At 55.4% G+C, this 16,446-nt stretch overlaps 1 protein-coding gene across 4 annotated transcripts in view; it reads left to right on the forward strand.

The window, feature by feature from the left end:
• SORCS2 (sortilin related VPS10 domain containing receptor 2) overlaps window positions 1-16,446 on the forward strand; it is a 422,409-nt gene that overhangs the window by 239,518 nt on the left and 166,445 nt on the right. For all 4 annotated transcript variants that reach the window (XM_059165935.1, XM_059165939.1, XM_059165918.1 and 1 more), the window contains exon 3: window positions 15,409-15,508. In XM_059165935.1, coding sequence (XP_059021918.1) covers window positions 15,409-15,508 — 100 coding nt within the window. The remainder of the gene's footprint in view (window positions 1-15,408; window positions 15,509-16,446) is intronic.

A 16,446-nucleotide genomic window follows, 5' to 3' on the forward strand; every position in this document is an offset into this window, starting at 1 on the left:
TGTTCTTCCCACCCCCACTCTGTTGAGATACATAGTAATAAGTGAGAAAACAGGATAGAGGTGGGAGATAATGTCATCTTGGTTAATATGAAACAAAACCAACCAACAGCAAAACAAGCTTGCTCTACAGAGGTGTGTGTTTGTGTGTGTAAGTACGTGAGCTCAGGAAAGGATCTGAATGGGTTCTCCCTGGGAGGTTTGGTTGAGTTTGGTCATCTGGGTGTGGATGGAGGGAAGCCTTGTGGGTGAGGCAGAGAAGGTGACTGAATTTTATAAAATGTGTAGAAAGGGAGTAGAGAGGAGAAGGGAGGGGAGCCAAAGGATGGTCACCGGTCAGATCGCCCCTCCCCAACCCGCCTGCAACAGTTGATGTCGGGATGGTGGGATTTCATGCAGTTTACACTTCTGTTTTATATGTAGGCATCACTCAGGTTTCTGTAGTGCACAAGTGTGATTTATATAATCAGAAATTAAACAACAAAGCTCTTCTCACTGCATGAAAAAAAACGGCAGTACTGTGCATCTGAGCTTTGAGGAGAAGCCCAAAGGATTGATATAAGGATAGAGAACACTGTAGAAAGAAAACAAAATTGGAAAAGACAAAAAGCTTAACATCAGTTGGGCCAGTGAGAAATGAATCATTGGGAAGCTGTCCTGGGGAAGACCATCACGTGCACAGTGTGTCTTGAACTATGTGTAGGATAGTAAAGGACCCCAGGACTGTGGTGTGGACACACAATGTACATAATAGCATGTTGTGGGTCATTGTGAATTTCATCGGAGACGACCTCTGTCAAAGCCAAAGCAGGAGATCAGCACTGTGTGAAGTACATAGCACAGACTGGGTTACATAGAGACAGGTGAGGTTGAGTGCCTCGCTGCCACCTCTCGGGCAGAGGGATGAAGGGAGATGGTGACTGTCATACAGCTCAGGACCCAGGCCCCCCAGCAGGAGCCAGAATCAGTGTGGGCCTCCTGGGCAGGAGCTGGAACCATGGAGGAGACCCAGCCTCTGTTGGAGACGTGACCAGAAGCAGAAGGCTTCCTGTAGGTTCTACAGGATTCTATCTGATAGGGTGTGTCCCAGGACCCAGAGTTCAGGGACGGACTCCCGTGTGTCTTAGGTCTGGGGGACAGGGGCAGACTCAGGAGGGAACTTTCTGTGTGGGGAGGGAGCCAAGCTGCCTTTCCAAACCACCAGCTCTGACAGTGGCTGCTGTCACGGCTTCAGGGACCACAAAATTATGTCTCTAAGTGTTCCTTTCTTTTTTTTCTTTTTTAAATTGCCATGACTGGAATAATCCCAGTTTATCTTCTCTTTCACCCTTGACGGTGAATTTAATTTAATAGGCTGTAACTGCACTGCCTCTGATCTTTAAATGCCGTGTTTATTTGCCTTATTAGTGTGGATGTGATGTTTGAAGAAAGTGCACAGATGTCTTGTAATGTGGGGTTTCACCCAGCGGCCGGATCGTTGAGCGGCCTTGCTGTGTCCACAGCCCCAGACTGAAACTGGTGGGGACAGAAAGGCCTTCTGTTCCCCTGGGGCCACAGGAGCCTGCCATAGTGTGGGAATGACAGGGAAGCTTGAGCAGATGGAAGGAGGCCAAGGATATTCCTACTGAATGTTCCAGAGCCCAGTCTGGGAGAGTCCTGCTTCAGGCCCCAAAGACAGGACAGGTGGCCTGGCCCGCCCCAGCTGTCAGCAGCTCGTGTGTGCATGTGGCATCCTCCTGCTGACTTGCCCCAGGGAGGCCTCTGCCCCTGTCAGTCACAAAGTTGGCCAGACCAGAAGTTGAGATCTGAAGAACTCTGGCTTCAAAACACAATCTGATTCCACTGGTGGCCTGCTCTCGGCCTGAGCATGGAAGCCAGGAAGGAACCATGTCTGGTTCCATGAGCAACCTGCCCAGGAAAGGCAGCTGGGGAGTCCTGCCTCAGGGCACGTGCTCTTCTCTTTCTCAGACACCCACATGGACTGACTTCTCGACACACTCTAGTCTCTGTTCAAATGTCACCTTGGTGGGAGAGCATGCTGTGTCACTCTGAAATAGTAACCCCTCACTCTCTGCCCCTTATTCTGTGACTCATAGCAAGCACCAGCTGACAATAGATGTTTGTTCTGCCTACTTATTATCTGACCACCCCTCTATAACATCAGCTCCGTGGGATCGGAAGCCCTGGCATCCGGTGAACCCACCATGAAGGGGGGAAGCCAGAACCAGTGTCCTGCTTTCCCTGTGACCCCTGAGAGATGGTCACACCTTGCCCCCAGACCTCTCTATCATGGGACATCTCCTCTTGAGATGATCTCAGGAGAAAGGGAACAGGGAAGGTGGAAGGGGTGAATGAAGGAGAAAAGGACTCACACAGAAAATCACATGTAGAGAGAGACAGAGATAGACAGGCCTAGAAACACAGGGACAGAGGTGCCCCATGGAAGAACTCTGAGAGACACAGAGAGATGGAGAAAGAATGCACAGAGAGATATGAACACAGAGAGTGACAGAGACAATCTGAGGTTCCATAAGAGACCAGAGATTCATGCCCAGAGAGAGAAAGAGAGCCAGACCCCAGGCACCAGAACAGCTCGTTTCTTCTTGTTGCTGACAAATTGAGCTCGTCTCCTTCACTCTGTCTGGAATCCCGGCGTCAGCTGTCTGCCACACCCCTAGATGCTCAGACATGGAAAATTCAGACAAGCTTTGGGCTGGCCTATTTCCAGTTAAGAATCTGTCCTTGGGGGGGGGGGTATCCCTCTATGTGGAGGGAAAGAGAGAACTGACATCACTCTGGGGTCTGATCTGTACATGTCCATCGTGAGCAGGTCCTTGCAAGGTGGTGTGTGGTTGTTGAAGGTATATAGTGTCCCCCGCGTGGCAGCACTGTGGGCCCTGCGGATTCATTGGCATGCTTCCTATGAAGAACAGCACAATGACATCCTGGTGTTTTTAAAATAGAAGTTGAGTCACATTCTGGAATCAAGCCAGTAATGGGTGCTGGGATCTAGGAGACACAACGATGGCCTCAACAGGCAATGCAGTTAGTGGAAGAGCATCTTTAAGGCTCACTCAGTCACTCATCAAACATCTGTGCTTCTGGTGGCAGTGCCTCCCCAAAGCATCTCTGTGTCCCCCTCTCAGAGCCCAGCCCAGGGTCAGACACACAGCAGGTACCTGGGAATGTATGGGGTATGAGTTGGACAGATGGAAGGAAAGAAGGAAGAATGGATGGATGGACAGATGGACAGGTGGGTGGTGGATAGGAGAATGGTTGGGTAGATGGATGGACAGGTGGTGGTGGATGGAAGAATGGATAGATGGACAGACAGATGGACAGGTGGATTTTGGATGGAAGAATGGTTGGCTAGATGGATAGATGAAAAGGCAGGTGGTGGGTGGAAGAATGGTTGGAAGGATGGATTGGAGAATAGGTGGGTGGTGGATAAAAGAATGGATAGATGGATAGACAGATGGACAGGTGGGTAGTGGATGGAAGAATGACTGGATAGATGGGTGGGTGGATAGACATTGAGGGAAGCAGATGGGAAGTGTCACCAGAAACAAGGCCAGAATACCACAAGGCACAACTCTTGTCTATAGTGGGGACCCACAGGATCAGCCCCTGAGAACTCAGCTCCCTCAGACCCTATCATTACCGACCCCTTCATACCCACCCCCTGGCTTTCCAAGGGCAGGAGCTTTCCTCCTCCTCTCCCTTCCCTTCCAAGACCCACTCAGGCATGTGGTCACTGCACTCATGCACGTTCCCGTGGAGGAGTAGGCCCCCTCCTCTGCTGATGGGCACTCATGCAGGTGTGGTGAGTAGGAGCCCCACCAGAAGGGTGGGACCCCACATGTCTATATGGACAGGACCCCACATCTCTATACCGACAGAACCCCAGCTGGCGGGGGGAGTTCTTCCAACATCAGAACCTGTTCCAAAGGCACTTACCCTCTCAGTGACCATGGCGCCTTGGCTGGGCCACTTCAGGGGCTAGAACCTCAAATTCTTCCTTTTCTTTGGTGGCTTCTCGGCCCCTATGGGCTACCTTTGAGGTGAGTGTGTGAGGGGAGCCCATGCACCATTCCCAGACCCAGGAACCCCTCTGAGGACCAGAACCACTGCTTTCTCTTGGGTGGACCGGGGAGGTTGTGGGCTGTAGGATCTGACAGACTTGGGCCCACCAGCCTTGCCACCTATTTGCTGTGGGATTCTGAGCAAGTCACTGAATCTCTCTGAGCCTTGGCTTCCTGGAGTCTGCAATGGGGCCTGTGTTCCCAGAGCGAGAGCACTTGGAGAAGTGGGATCTGAGCTATAGTGCAAGTTGCATGACTTCTAAAAATGCTTTTGCTGGAGATGCGCAAGGCTTCCAGCCACAGCCCCTTCCTGGCTGGTGCCTGGTTGGGGCCCCATGCCCCAGCTTGCTGAGATGACTTCACGGGCAGAAGCACCCCCAGAAGGGGGACCATGGCTTCAGCTTGATTCTAGGGGTAACATGCCCATGAAGGGTCCCCCTTCATGTGGCCTGGAGGTCAGGGAGTCCACTCACCACCCAGCCAAGTGTCCTGGGGCTGGTTCTAGGCAGGGACCAGCAGCCCTGTCTGTGCAACGCTAGGACAGGTACTGTCTGTGGGGTGAGAGTGCCCAGTCCCCAGAGACCCCCACATGCTCCCAAGGAGACACTGATGGCAGCCTGGCCCAGCGCTCTGCAGTGCCCCCCGCCCCGCCCCCACCTCTCCCAGCTCCGCAGACCTGTGGTCAGAGCAATCAGCCCGCGTGCTTGCTGAATGATGCACCTTTGCTGAGAAGGGCTTGACTCATAATTTTCATGGGCTTGAAGGCCTCTTGTCCTCATTGAACTCTCAAATGGGAATCTTAGGAATTGGGAGAAATATGTTCTGCCAGTTTCTACCTGCTTTTGTTCTCTTGCCCGGAGAACAAGGTGCATGAGGTTATCAGGGGATGCCTGTGGGAGGAGGCAGAGTGACAGGGCCTGCAAGGGGGTTGGGGGTGGGGAGGTGGCAGGCGGCTCCCGGACACATTTTTACTGTAAGGAAGTTGTTTGGGCACCGTTCAGTCATTTTAGCAAACTTGCCCTGACTGGCTGCTGGGGCTGGGAGCAGGGAACAGTGCTGCTGGGACTCAGGGACAGCCCAGGTGCCGTGATTGGGCCACCCCAATTTGCCCTTGTCTTGTGACCCAGCTTACTGCAGCGGGCGTGGCGGAGGAAGGACTGTCAGCAGGTGGGGCAGACACTAGTGGGATGGAGCACGAGCCTGGCTCACGCCCAGTGGGGTCTTCGGGACAGGGATGGCTTCCCAGGATGAAGGGTACCCACCACAGGTCCTCTCTTCCCAGGAGCTGATGTTCTAGACAGACCGCACCGTCCCAAAACACGTGTATAACACCAGGTAGCAATGCTTGCTCTGGATAAAAGTCCAGCGAGAAAGGGGGCTGAGAGTCATGGGAGAGTGGCCCAGGACACCGGCCTCAGGGAGGGACACCCGGACCAAGCCTAGAAGGCAGTGGGGAGTCCCTGTGTGTGTCTGGGAAGGAGAACAGTGGGTGCAAAGGCCCAGGACCGAATCTACATGCAGGCAGCCTCTCATGGGCCTGGGGGACAGTGCTTATCTCTTCAAGCAGTGACAGTATGACAACACATCCCAGGGACTACCAGCCAGGGCACCTCATCCAAACCCTGGTGTCCACGGTTTTTATTGAGGCTGGTCCTGTGGCCCCGGAGCCGACTTCAATCTCCAGCCCCTCCAGAAGGAAGGGGATCCCGGCTGAGATCCCGAGACCCCTACCACAAATCACATTGTCTGCAGGGACTGGCAGGCTGGCTGGGGGCAACCCTCCTCCCCTACCCTCAGCCGGACCTTGAAGGGAAAATTCCCGAGCCATGGGAAACCTCAGTCTTCTCTGGGGTTTGGGAGAGGGGTGTGCTGGCTCCCTCTGCATGCCCACCTGCCGCCGGAGTTGTGAGCACAGGTGGGAGATGCCCCCTTTCACACTGTCCTGTCTGGGAAGCGGCTGCTAGCAAGGCACGGGGCCTGAACGGTCTGGGGCAGAGCTCATGGAGGGGGCGAGGTTGCCGCGGCCACACTCAGCTCCCACGCTCTGGTCCTCAGCCTCCTGCTCCAGAAAATGGGCCGGTGCTCCCTGTCCTCATGTGTTGGGAGGTTTAAGTGAGCTGCTAGTCCATGCAAAGCACTTGGTTGGGGTGGAACTTGACATGGGGGGAAATATCAATGATGTGTTCTCGTCCCCAGTTCTATTATTGTCCCCTGCTGTCGCAGACAAGTTCAATCTCTGTGATATGAACCAACTCGTCCAAGATCCAAAACTGGGAAAGGACAGAGGTGTCCCCAAGCCCAGACCTCTTAACCGCAGCCCAGAGACTGTGACTTTAGGGACACAGTTTGGAAATGGAAATCTGTAGGCCGTTGTCTTAACTATTCCGTTTTGTCATTACATCAACCTTTGTTTCTCTTCCAGGAGCTTTTTGCCATAAAGAAGGTTTTTTTCAATCAGCTATCCCCAGTTTCATGGTATAAACAGTTCTTTGATGTTTACCGAGATGGAGAGTTGTTCGTGTTACATCTTATTTCTTACTTACTTTATGCGCTTTGGACTAAAATATTCCTTGTAACATTTAAAAATAGAATTCCCTCCAGATCGCCTGGATCTCATCCGCTAAGGCCTCTTTGCGTTTATTCCTCTTTAAGATGCTTAATACATCATTCGGGCTGCCTTTGGCAGAAACTGAGTGTAGTCAACAGCCATTCAAAAAATCAATCTAGAGCATCAGATTCTATAACCTGACACATTGGCATAGAAGAGTGTTATCATTCTGTGCCAGGACCCCCTAAGAATAAATGAGGCCCCTCGTTTTTAAGATATCAAGTTATAAGCTTTTTCTCAGATCCAAAGACACCTTTTTTTAAACACCACGCAGAAGCTTTGAGCTTCGCAGAGAAGCCCTGCTCCTGGGACATCACCGTCGGGAATAATCCAAGATGTGTTCAAGTAATGAAGACATTGTTGATAATGGGCAGAGAGGCTCGGAATAGCAATCTGCAGAAAAAAGTGAATTTCCAAAGCGCTTGGCACGTAGAAGGCACTCGGTGTTTGCGGAAATGCCTGGCATAGTTCAGTCTGTGGAATGGCCCGTCAGTAACGCCATGTGGCCTGGATGGAATGTCACGTGGCCTGGATGGAATGTCACACAGCCAGCAGAAAATGCCAACCATCCTGAACTCAGAATGGAATTTTGTGTGGCTGCTGTCATCGCAGTACGATCAGTGTGACCACTGATCAGCATTCTCCCAAGCTGGTTGGTTCCCTGGGAGAATGCTGTGTCAGCGTACTTCCCACTGGGCCCTGGCAAAGGGAGGTTAGCAGCGGGAAGGTCCTCTGGTCCTGGCCAGGGGCTGCCCTGCCCTGTCCCTCAGAGGGGCTTGTGTCAAATGCTGGATGGGCGGAGAGGTTAAAGGGCCCCCCGTCAATGGTGGAAGCAGAAACTTCTTTTCTCGCTCCTGTTGTAGCTACTTCCTGTTGTTTTTGTCCCATCATCTTTAAATGATGCCAAGAAGAGTGGAGGATGTGTTGGCATATTGAGAAAGGAAACGTCATTGTCAGTGGATTGGTAAACTTCTGGAATTTTCTTAAGGAGAGATTCCAGGTCCCAGGGGGAGCCTAAGCTGGCACAGCCCCCCGAGGCAGGCCCGGACCCTCTGACTTGGCAGCTCACACTCCCCCTGCCCTCGCCCCCGCCTCACATGGCCCTCTTTACCGTGGCCTCGCCGACCCTCTCCCACCACGAGGCCATGGCTGGGTTGGACAGCTTTTCAGAGCCACGTTATCTGGTCTGTGCCCAGTCTTTCTGTGTGATGATTTGTCTTATTCTATTTGGATGTTTTCTATCTGAAATGACATTTCTGGGCTTCAGAAGGGCTCAGCATTCTCCCAAGCTGGTTGGTTCCCTGGGAGAATGCTGTGTCAGCGTACTTCCCACTGGGCCCTGGCAAAGGGAGGTTAGCAGCGGGAAGGTCCTCTGGTCCTGGCCAGGGGCTGCCCTGCCCTGTCCCTCAGAGGGGCTTGTGTCATTCCTGACAAAATCCGGAGGGCCCCTCGCTGCTTCCCCCCAGCCCCTCCATGCTCCCTTCGCATCGGGATCATCAGAGTCGCTCCCTCCTGGCCATAAACCCAGCCTCTCCCCCAACCAGATACAACTGCCTGAGCTAACTCAGAAGACACAGTGATGTCCTGTCTGGCCCCTGGCTTGCTTCTCGGGAAACCGCACCTGGTGGCAGTCCCAGTGGCCACCTGTCACCCGCATCCTCTAAGATGAGCAACACTTCCCCTCCCTGCACCGGTCACTGCTAATGACCCCATCTGCTCCCAGCCCGCAGCCCAGGCTGGGACAGGGGAGGGGCCTTGGTCACCTGCCTTGGGCCCTGGAAGCAAGCGCAGCCGAGGGCTTGCAGAATGGCTGTGAAAGCAGGAACATCAGCAGGAGGTTGATGGGGTCTGGTGTGCCAAGGTGAGCAGCAGACAGCCCTGCCCCTGCCAGGTGACTGTGGGGCCCTCCCAGGGACACAGGCCTCATTTAGCCTGATGGTTAGAAACCCGTTCTAAAGACTACCCCCCACCCCCCAGTTGGGAAGAGAGCTATTGCAAAGGTCTTACCTTGTGCCATGTTAAAACCTCCAGAAACAAAACCAGCCGGAGCCATGGGGTTCCCTTCCTTTCCGTAGAGCCGGAAGCTCGACCCCCTGACTGGGACACGGCTGTTGTCCATGTGCAACTGCTGATGGTTAGCAATCGCCGCCTGCCGGCTCTGCCAGAGAATGAAGTTGGCAAAGGGGGTGCCATGCTGCATGAGGACCTCCGGAGGCATCAGTGCACTGCTTGGCGGGAGCGGGGGACAGTCTGTGCGATTAAGCATGAAAAAGTCACTTCCTACTCCCTGAGCCTCAGTCTCCTCATCTGTAAAATGGGAAGGCACGCTCTTGTTTGAACTTGGCCTTCCTGTGTCAGCAAGTCTGTGTGTCTGTCTGAGCATGGCGTCGTGGTAACGTGGTGAGCATGTGGTTTCACTAACCACCCCCCCACGCAGGGTGTTTGATGTCAGAGGGGCCCAGTGGCTGCAGCGGACTGGGGTGGCTCTCCGCCTTATGAGGCCATGTACCCCCTGGGATCAGAGATGCTTTCTTCCCCTCAGCTCACCCATTCAGCCGGCACGCGACTCCCCACTTTACACTCAGAGTCTCCCGCCACATTCTGGATTTTTCTTGAATGACTTGACCAGCCTGAGAAGTCCCCCACACTGCCCCAGTGCTCTTCCGCTGACCTCAAGTCCATGTGTTAACAAACCCTGGCAGTGGATCAAAGCCCAGGAGTGGTCAGTGTCTGGGAACCAGAACAGCCCCGCTGTAAAGGTGGGTCAGCGTCCCTTCTCACTGCACACCACAGACATGGGATGCGGCTGGGATCCCACCAAAGCTCAGACCCGTGTCAGCTGCCAAAGTGTGCCTCTCACTTGTCACCTGGTCCAGGGGGAGAGCCCACGGTGGGTGCCTGGATCACTGTACAACTCTGGACAAGTCCCTTTCCTCACTGGGTCTCAGTTTCCCCATGGGTCAAGTGCAGATTTTAATTTGGAACCTCTAGACCAGCCACAGGGGTCTCCCCAGGATTTTCTACAAACTGTCAGTGACCTCCGCGTCTGGGCAGCCATGACCCTAGCAGGGTGGGTGGTGGTCTGGTGAGGCCAAGGAAGAAACCCTGAGACAGCGATCGGGTTTACTGGGGGAAATGATGTGCAGGGAGTCTAGGAGCGGCCGACTGGACAGAGCATCCGTTGTTGGGATCAACGGGCAGCAAACTTTCCTATCAGAGCGGTTTCACCAAGCAAGCATCAACGGCCGTTCCTTCCTTGCACGATCAGCGTTCCCAGAGAGATCTGAGGCCTGTCACCTCATACTCTGTGTTGGCACCCCTGGAGCCCCCGACCTTGAACGCCAGAAACAGATTTCACGGCCCATCTCGCTAGTGGGGCTCTGGAGGGAGGGCAGGATCTCGGCGTTCTAAAGACAGTGACTAACGGGCACTTGGGCTGAGCTTGCAAACACGAGCTGCCCAGCCTCCTGCTCATCAGAGCACACAGGTGTCCACACACCTGCACCTTCCACCAGACAGGGGTCCATGTGGAGCTGCTGGGACTGCTATCCCCCAGGTGATGCAGAGAGCTGGGAACTTGTTCCTGCCAGGACGGAGAGCTGAACTCTGTGTTCGCTTTCCTTGTGCTCTCTGATCTCACCCAAGTGTGTGTGCTGTGGGCGTTCTCTCGGCCCCTTTCACAGATCAAGAAAGTGCATCTCCCAGAGTCTGGGCCTCACCCAGGGCCTTGCACCTGTGGGAGCACCAGCCACACAGGTGGGCACCCCCTTTTGCCCCTGCTGTGGTTTTCCAGGCTAGCTAGGGGGGAGGGGATTGGGTAGGAGATAGGGGCTCATCTGCATGATGGGGAGGGGCGGGAGCAGAACATATGGCCCTGCCAATGAAATAATTATGGAGCATGAAAATGGCTCAATTAAATCATTTTTTAAAAAGTGAATATGTACAAACACTCAGCAATTAAGCAGCCGATTTGCAAAGAGCGACTTTCCAACTGAGCTTGCCTTTCCTGTTTCTGGGTGCCCAGTTTTAGAGTCGGGTTTTTTTTTTTTAATTTTTAATTTGAATAAATGCAGATTGGAATAATCACTCTCTGCGCTCCCGGACGCATGAAAGGAGAGCTTGGATGTGGTAGGGCTGCAGGGCGCTGCTGGGAAGGTCACCCTGGGGGGAGGGCCTAGCAGAAAGGGGCTCAGGGGTCACTGGGGCAGCTCGGGCTGGGTGTTGGGGGTGGAGGGAGAGCCCCTGGGGCCGCTGCTGCTGGTGCTCAGACACAATCACATCCAACCTGCACATTTTTGATGTGCAACTGTCATGGCCCAGAGAGGGCCATGTGTGGCTTGAGGTCACACAGCCTCCATGTCTGACACCAGAGCACCTCCATAGGAGCCGGTAAGCATTTATTGAGTGCTAGCTGTATGCCCGGCCTGTGGATTCCTGCATGATCCCGGTGGCCGCCGTCCTCACTGCATGATCTGTTTAGACTTCAGGAGGGGGCAGTGTTAGGTGCAGTGTTGGTCAGAGGGTCTGGGTTCGGACCTGCCCCCACTCACCAGCTCGACAGTGAGGCTAGTCATCCTCTATCTCCTGGACTTATTCACAGTAATAAATTACTTTCTCATCCCCCGCCTACTGGTGGTGCACTGAGAGATAGCCCCAGGCCCCATGGTCAGAGAGGTGGGGGTCTGGCGGGGGCCAGGCCAGCCCAAGGCAATGCGAGCTGGGCAGGCCATTTACACTGACCTTGGTGGTTGGTATTCTAGTATTCTCCTGCATTACCGGGAGCCCGTCGGGCCTCATTGGGGCACCTGACAGACACCGAGCCAGTGTGGGGGAGTGACTGGAGGGCCACGGACAGCAGGGATGGGTCCCTATCTCTAAGGTCCCACGTAGCATCTCAGTCTCCCCTGTGTTCTTGCCCCTGCCTCCCACTCTTTGAAGGAACTTCGCCCCGGAGCCTGTGCACCTGAACCTGAGCCACGCCCCGAACTCTTCCTGGGGGCAGACTGAGGAGAGGGGCTGACTCCAGAGGAAGGGGGCCTGACAATGGTTGGGAGGTGGAGCGGATGCCCTTTGGAGGTGGAGGAGGGCACATGGGCCAACAAGAGCGAGCGCTTCTAGAAGCCGGGAAGGAGAGGGAAGGAGCTTCCCTAGAGTTTCTGGATGGTACACATGCTTTGATTTGAGCCCATTTGAGACCAATATGGGACTTTTGACCTCCCAAGCTGCAAGATAATAGATGGGTCCTGTTTGAAGCCACTAAGGTTGGGGTCATGTGTTACATCAGCACCGGGAAACTGTCCACCGGCCCTCAGTGAAGCCTGCCCAGCCTGTGCCAGCCTTCCCGTTCTCTGAGCCTGTAGCCCACAGGGGCCCCTCGCGAGCGGCAGGGAGAATGGGAGGGATGGCAAGGGGGGCATGTCGGGACCGACCATGAACGATTCTGCAGGAAGAGTCGGCGGGGCGGGATGGATGGTCAGATGGGCGGTGGGGGTAGCCGGGGGCAGGGGTGTCGAGGGCAGCCCCAAGTCCCCGTCTCCCTGAGAGTCTCCCAAGCTTCTCTGACCATTGTCCATTGGCATTGCTGGTTCCCTGGAACCAAGGGTCTGTTCTCTGTCTCACCCACCAGCCTGTCATCCCCATGGGGCAGGGCAGTGTCTGTCCTGCTTACAGTGCAAGGAAATGACTGGCACACAGTGGGTATACCATACACAAGTGTGCCATGAGTGAACCTGACCCAGGGAACATGTTTGCATTCCTACTTGGAGCGTGGTGCTGGAAGCTTTAAGAAACTAAACACATTTTGGATAAAAAGGAGTGAGTGAGTGAATGAACTGAGGGCCCTAGCCTCCAACAAGAGGCCTAGAATTTGGGGCTCATGGCTAAGTGGGGAGCTGGATTTGCGTTGTCCTCAGGGTGAGGAGTTCCTGATGCCTCGGTAGCTGATAACAGTGGTGAATGGGTTCAAACAGGTCCCTCCTTCCTTGTCCCAAGAGGAGGAGGCAGAGCTAGCCTGTCCACAGGGCCTTTGCACTTGCCGTTCCCTCCACCTGGAAGGCTGTGTTATTTTCCTAGGGCCACCATAACAGAGGCCCACACACTTCTTCCAGGCTAGCCTGGAACAAAGGAAATTTGTTGTCCTTGGTCTGGAGGCTGAAAGTTCTGGGTGAAGGTTTTGGCAGGGCTGGTTTCTTCTGGAAGCTCCTAGGGAGAGTCTGTCCCGGGACTATCTCCCAGCCTCTGGCTGTTGCCGGCAATCCTTGGCATCCCTTTTCTGCACTCTCCCTGTGCGTCTGTGTGCCCCTGGGTCCAAATTCCCTCCTCTTCTGATACCAGTCCTTGGATTAGGGCCTGCCCTCGTCCAGTATGACCTCCTCATGACTTAATTACATCTTCAAAACCCCTGTTTGCAAATAAGGTCACGTTCGCAGATTGCGGATGGACACAGATTTGGGGGGGGGGGGTATTATTTAGCCAGGTACAAATGGCTTTCCCCCAGCCAGGCACATACTGTCTTCCTGCCTGCCTGCCTCTGCCCAAACATCACCGCGTCTGAGGGGTCTTCCTTAACTCTCAGAGACAGCAGTTCCTGTCATCCCAGCCCTGATGGCCCCTGAGGCTGTTACATTTTTCTTACTTATCACCCTTGCCCCCTCGCCCCCCTAGGCCTGCTGCACCTGCTGGCCCACACTAGCAGGTGCCCTGGAGGGAGTGTGAGTAGGCCCCTGTGATCGGGAGGGGGAAGGGCAGTGGGGGGGAGGTGGGGAGAGGCTGGATCCTGGGGAAACACCTGGACTGAGGCAGGTCAGTGTCGGCGATGGACGGAAGGACTGGATGGCAAGGTGTCTGGGAGACAGAATCTGTGGGCTGGTCTTAGACTCGGCTTGCTGGTGGCAGTAGGGACAGCCTGGGGACCAAGAGGCTCAGAGGACCTTTCCATGCATCCAGCTGGGAAACACCACCATTGGTTTCCGTGGAGACTCAAATTCCCTGGATCTTTGCTAATGGGCCTCTGGCTCCCTCCTTCCCAAAATAAATCAATTCTCTGTGGTTTGGAGACCCAAGTGCATCCCTGATCACCCCTCAAGGAGGGGGCTGCCCCCCCCTCCCAGGCCCCCTTCCCTGGAGTCAGGGGGCAGGGATTGCTCTCTGTCCTGGTCTGGGAACCGTCTGTGGCCGTGAGGCTGGTGAGGGACCTGGCCTCCGGGGTCAGGTGGACAGGTGGCCATTAGGCACCAGGACCATGAACATGATCCATCCTCCTGGAGCTTCAGTTTCCCTTGAAGATGTGGGGAGGAAGTGTATGTGTGCAGAAAGCACTCAAGACGTCCCGGGGAAGGCTGTGGACACGTGCTAGTGGGGCAGGAATTTACGCTGCCCCAGGCTGGCCCCGGCCTCCAACAACACTGGGCAAGCCAAGAAACACAGGCCTCATCCAGCCCCCAGAGAGGGAAGGTGCTGCTGGGGCCTGAGGAGGGGGTTCTAGCTGCTTTCTTCCCCTGGCCTTGGGGCTCGGCTCTGGCAGGCAGCTCTCAGCTGTGATGATACAGAAGGTGATCACAAGGAGGCCCCGGGCCCGAGGGCTTCCTGCTGCTTGCTGGCGCTGTCCCCTCCGTGGGTTGACTCTCCCGACCCATCCCTGTCCGAAGATAGGGAAGCCCGGGGATGGCCCTGAAGCCCAACATCTTGGATATTTTAGGCTCAGATGGACCTGGCCGCCCTCAGGCTCGAAGCCAGCCTCGCTCTGCAGTCACAGCACATGTTAATGGGGTGATAAAAAGGACTGTTGATTTTGGGGTCACAGAGGTTCTAAGCTTCAATGTGGAATTGATTCCATGTCCCACTGCATCGGGTGCTTCCAAACCACAGATGTGAACTCGCCCAGATGGCCTCTCCCCTCTCGCTGCGGTGGTCTGGGGGTTCAGAACCACAGATTCTGAACCGCAGAATGCTACCCCCGCATGATACTGCATGCTACCACAGGGGAGAGGGGCCTGCAGGCGAGGAGGGGTTAGCCCCTGGTGTGGGTTAGCAGACACAGGGCAGGGGGCCTGGTTTCTGGCAGCCCCTGGAGCTCGGTCCTGCCTGCTGTCCCCTGCCGTCCTCCAACCCAATGTGGTCACAGCGGGGAGGGTGCAGCTTCCTGGAGCTGCTCAGGGACCAGAGGAGGAAACGGAGAAGTAGGCCACTCTGAGGTCTCAGCACGGCAAGGGACCCTCTCCAGAGTGAGCAGGGGCCAGTGGCAAGGGACACAGACCAGCTTGCACCTCCTGAATCAGCCACAGGTTCATGGAGGGATCCTAGGCAGGAGCTTACCTGCTCTGACCTCTCCTCGTTCTTGGTGCCTCTGCAAGAGAGACAGAGTGATCTAGTCTTTAAGGGTTCTCAAGGAGTCGAGAGATGGAAGGATGCAGAAGAGCCTGGCCCTTCCCCAACAGACACGCATGTAGCATGTGGGCCAAGGTACACTTAGGGACAGGGCAGAAGATGGGGTCAGCCGGTGGGGAGACCGGCTGGCATTCACTGACCCCACATCCCGCTCCAGACCTGAGCGAGCCCTTGGATACTCAGGGAGTCTGGTCACCTCCCCATAACTTGGGTCATGCTGTTCCCAGGGAGAGGTGGTCTTGGGCTGCCTGCGGCCCATGCTGGCTGTCCTGTGGGGCTGGACATACCTGCACCTGGAGGGACACTTTGCTGACCCCTGTCATCCTGTCCCACCAGGTCCTCGGACTTCGGGACGTCCTACACCAAGCTCACCCTCCAGCCCGGCGTCACCACGGTCATCGACAACTTCTACATTTGCCCTACGAACAAGAGAAAGGTAAGGGGCGCGCCAGGACACATTCCCATGCCACATAGCCAGGCTCTGGCACTGGGCTCCTGGCCACGGTATGTCCTGTGACACCCTTTTGGGTTCCACGGCGGTCTGTCCTGATGACTGTGTTTCAGTGGCCAGCTGTGCCTTTGCTGGAAGGCTGTGTGTGCTTGTGCGGGTGCGTCTCTCTTCTCCCAGCCCCACAGACAGCGGCTGGGGCAAAGCAGCAGGAGCTGGTGGGCACTGGGGAAAGAGGAAGAACCTCTTGGGTTTGGGGGGTCCTTGGAAGGTGGCCGTGGGCAGTCGCCTTCTTGGGCCGGTGTTTTTATTTGGTCTTGATCTGGCTTCGATTTTCCACCCGAGCTGCACTTCTGTGTTCTTGGTCTGAGCATGTCTCCTGACGGCTGTAGAATCGGGATCCATGTTCTTCCCAGGTGGCCAGTGGCCGCCTGGTTCTGTGCGAAGACCCATCTGCAAACCCGTGCTTGCTCCCCAGCTACCTGGGGCCCCAGCACAAGGGCAGAGAGGCCTTGCACTCTTGGCTGCTTCTGGAGAAGCAGCTTGATGTCACGGGAGGGGACGGACTTGGATGGATCAGGTGCCTCACGGGAAAGAGGGGGTAACCCCGTCTGGCACAGAGAATCATGACATCGGAGACTGGACCCCACAGCCTGGTGCTCGCTTGGCCTGAGCCTGGCCCACGGGCACTGATGACTATTCTGGGGACTTTTAACCAAAGGCCAAAGTGACACAGAGCCTGTGACATCCTGGTCTGTCCCCAGCCAGAGAGCCCTTAAGTGCCCGGGAAGGGGCCACGTGTAGCCCCGCAGGCTGTGCCTCCCTTTAGAAGGGACATGAGCAGAAGCAGCAATGGAAGGTGCGGGATGGGGTTTTGGAGGCTGTGAAGTCGGGGAGGACTTCACAGGGAGGCTGGGTGGACAGTG

This window comes from Mustela lutreola, chromosome 1 (genome assembly GCF_030435805.1).
Source record: "Mustela lutreola isolate mMusLut2 chromosome 1, mMusLut2.pri, whole genome shotgun sequence".
Lineage (NCBI taxonomy): Eukaryota > Metazoa > Chordata > Mammalia > Carnivora > Mustelidae > Mustela > Mustela lutreola.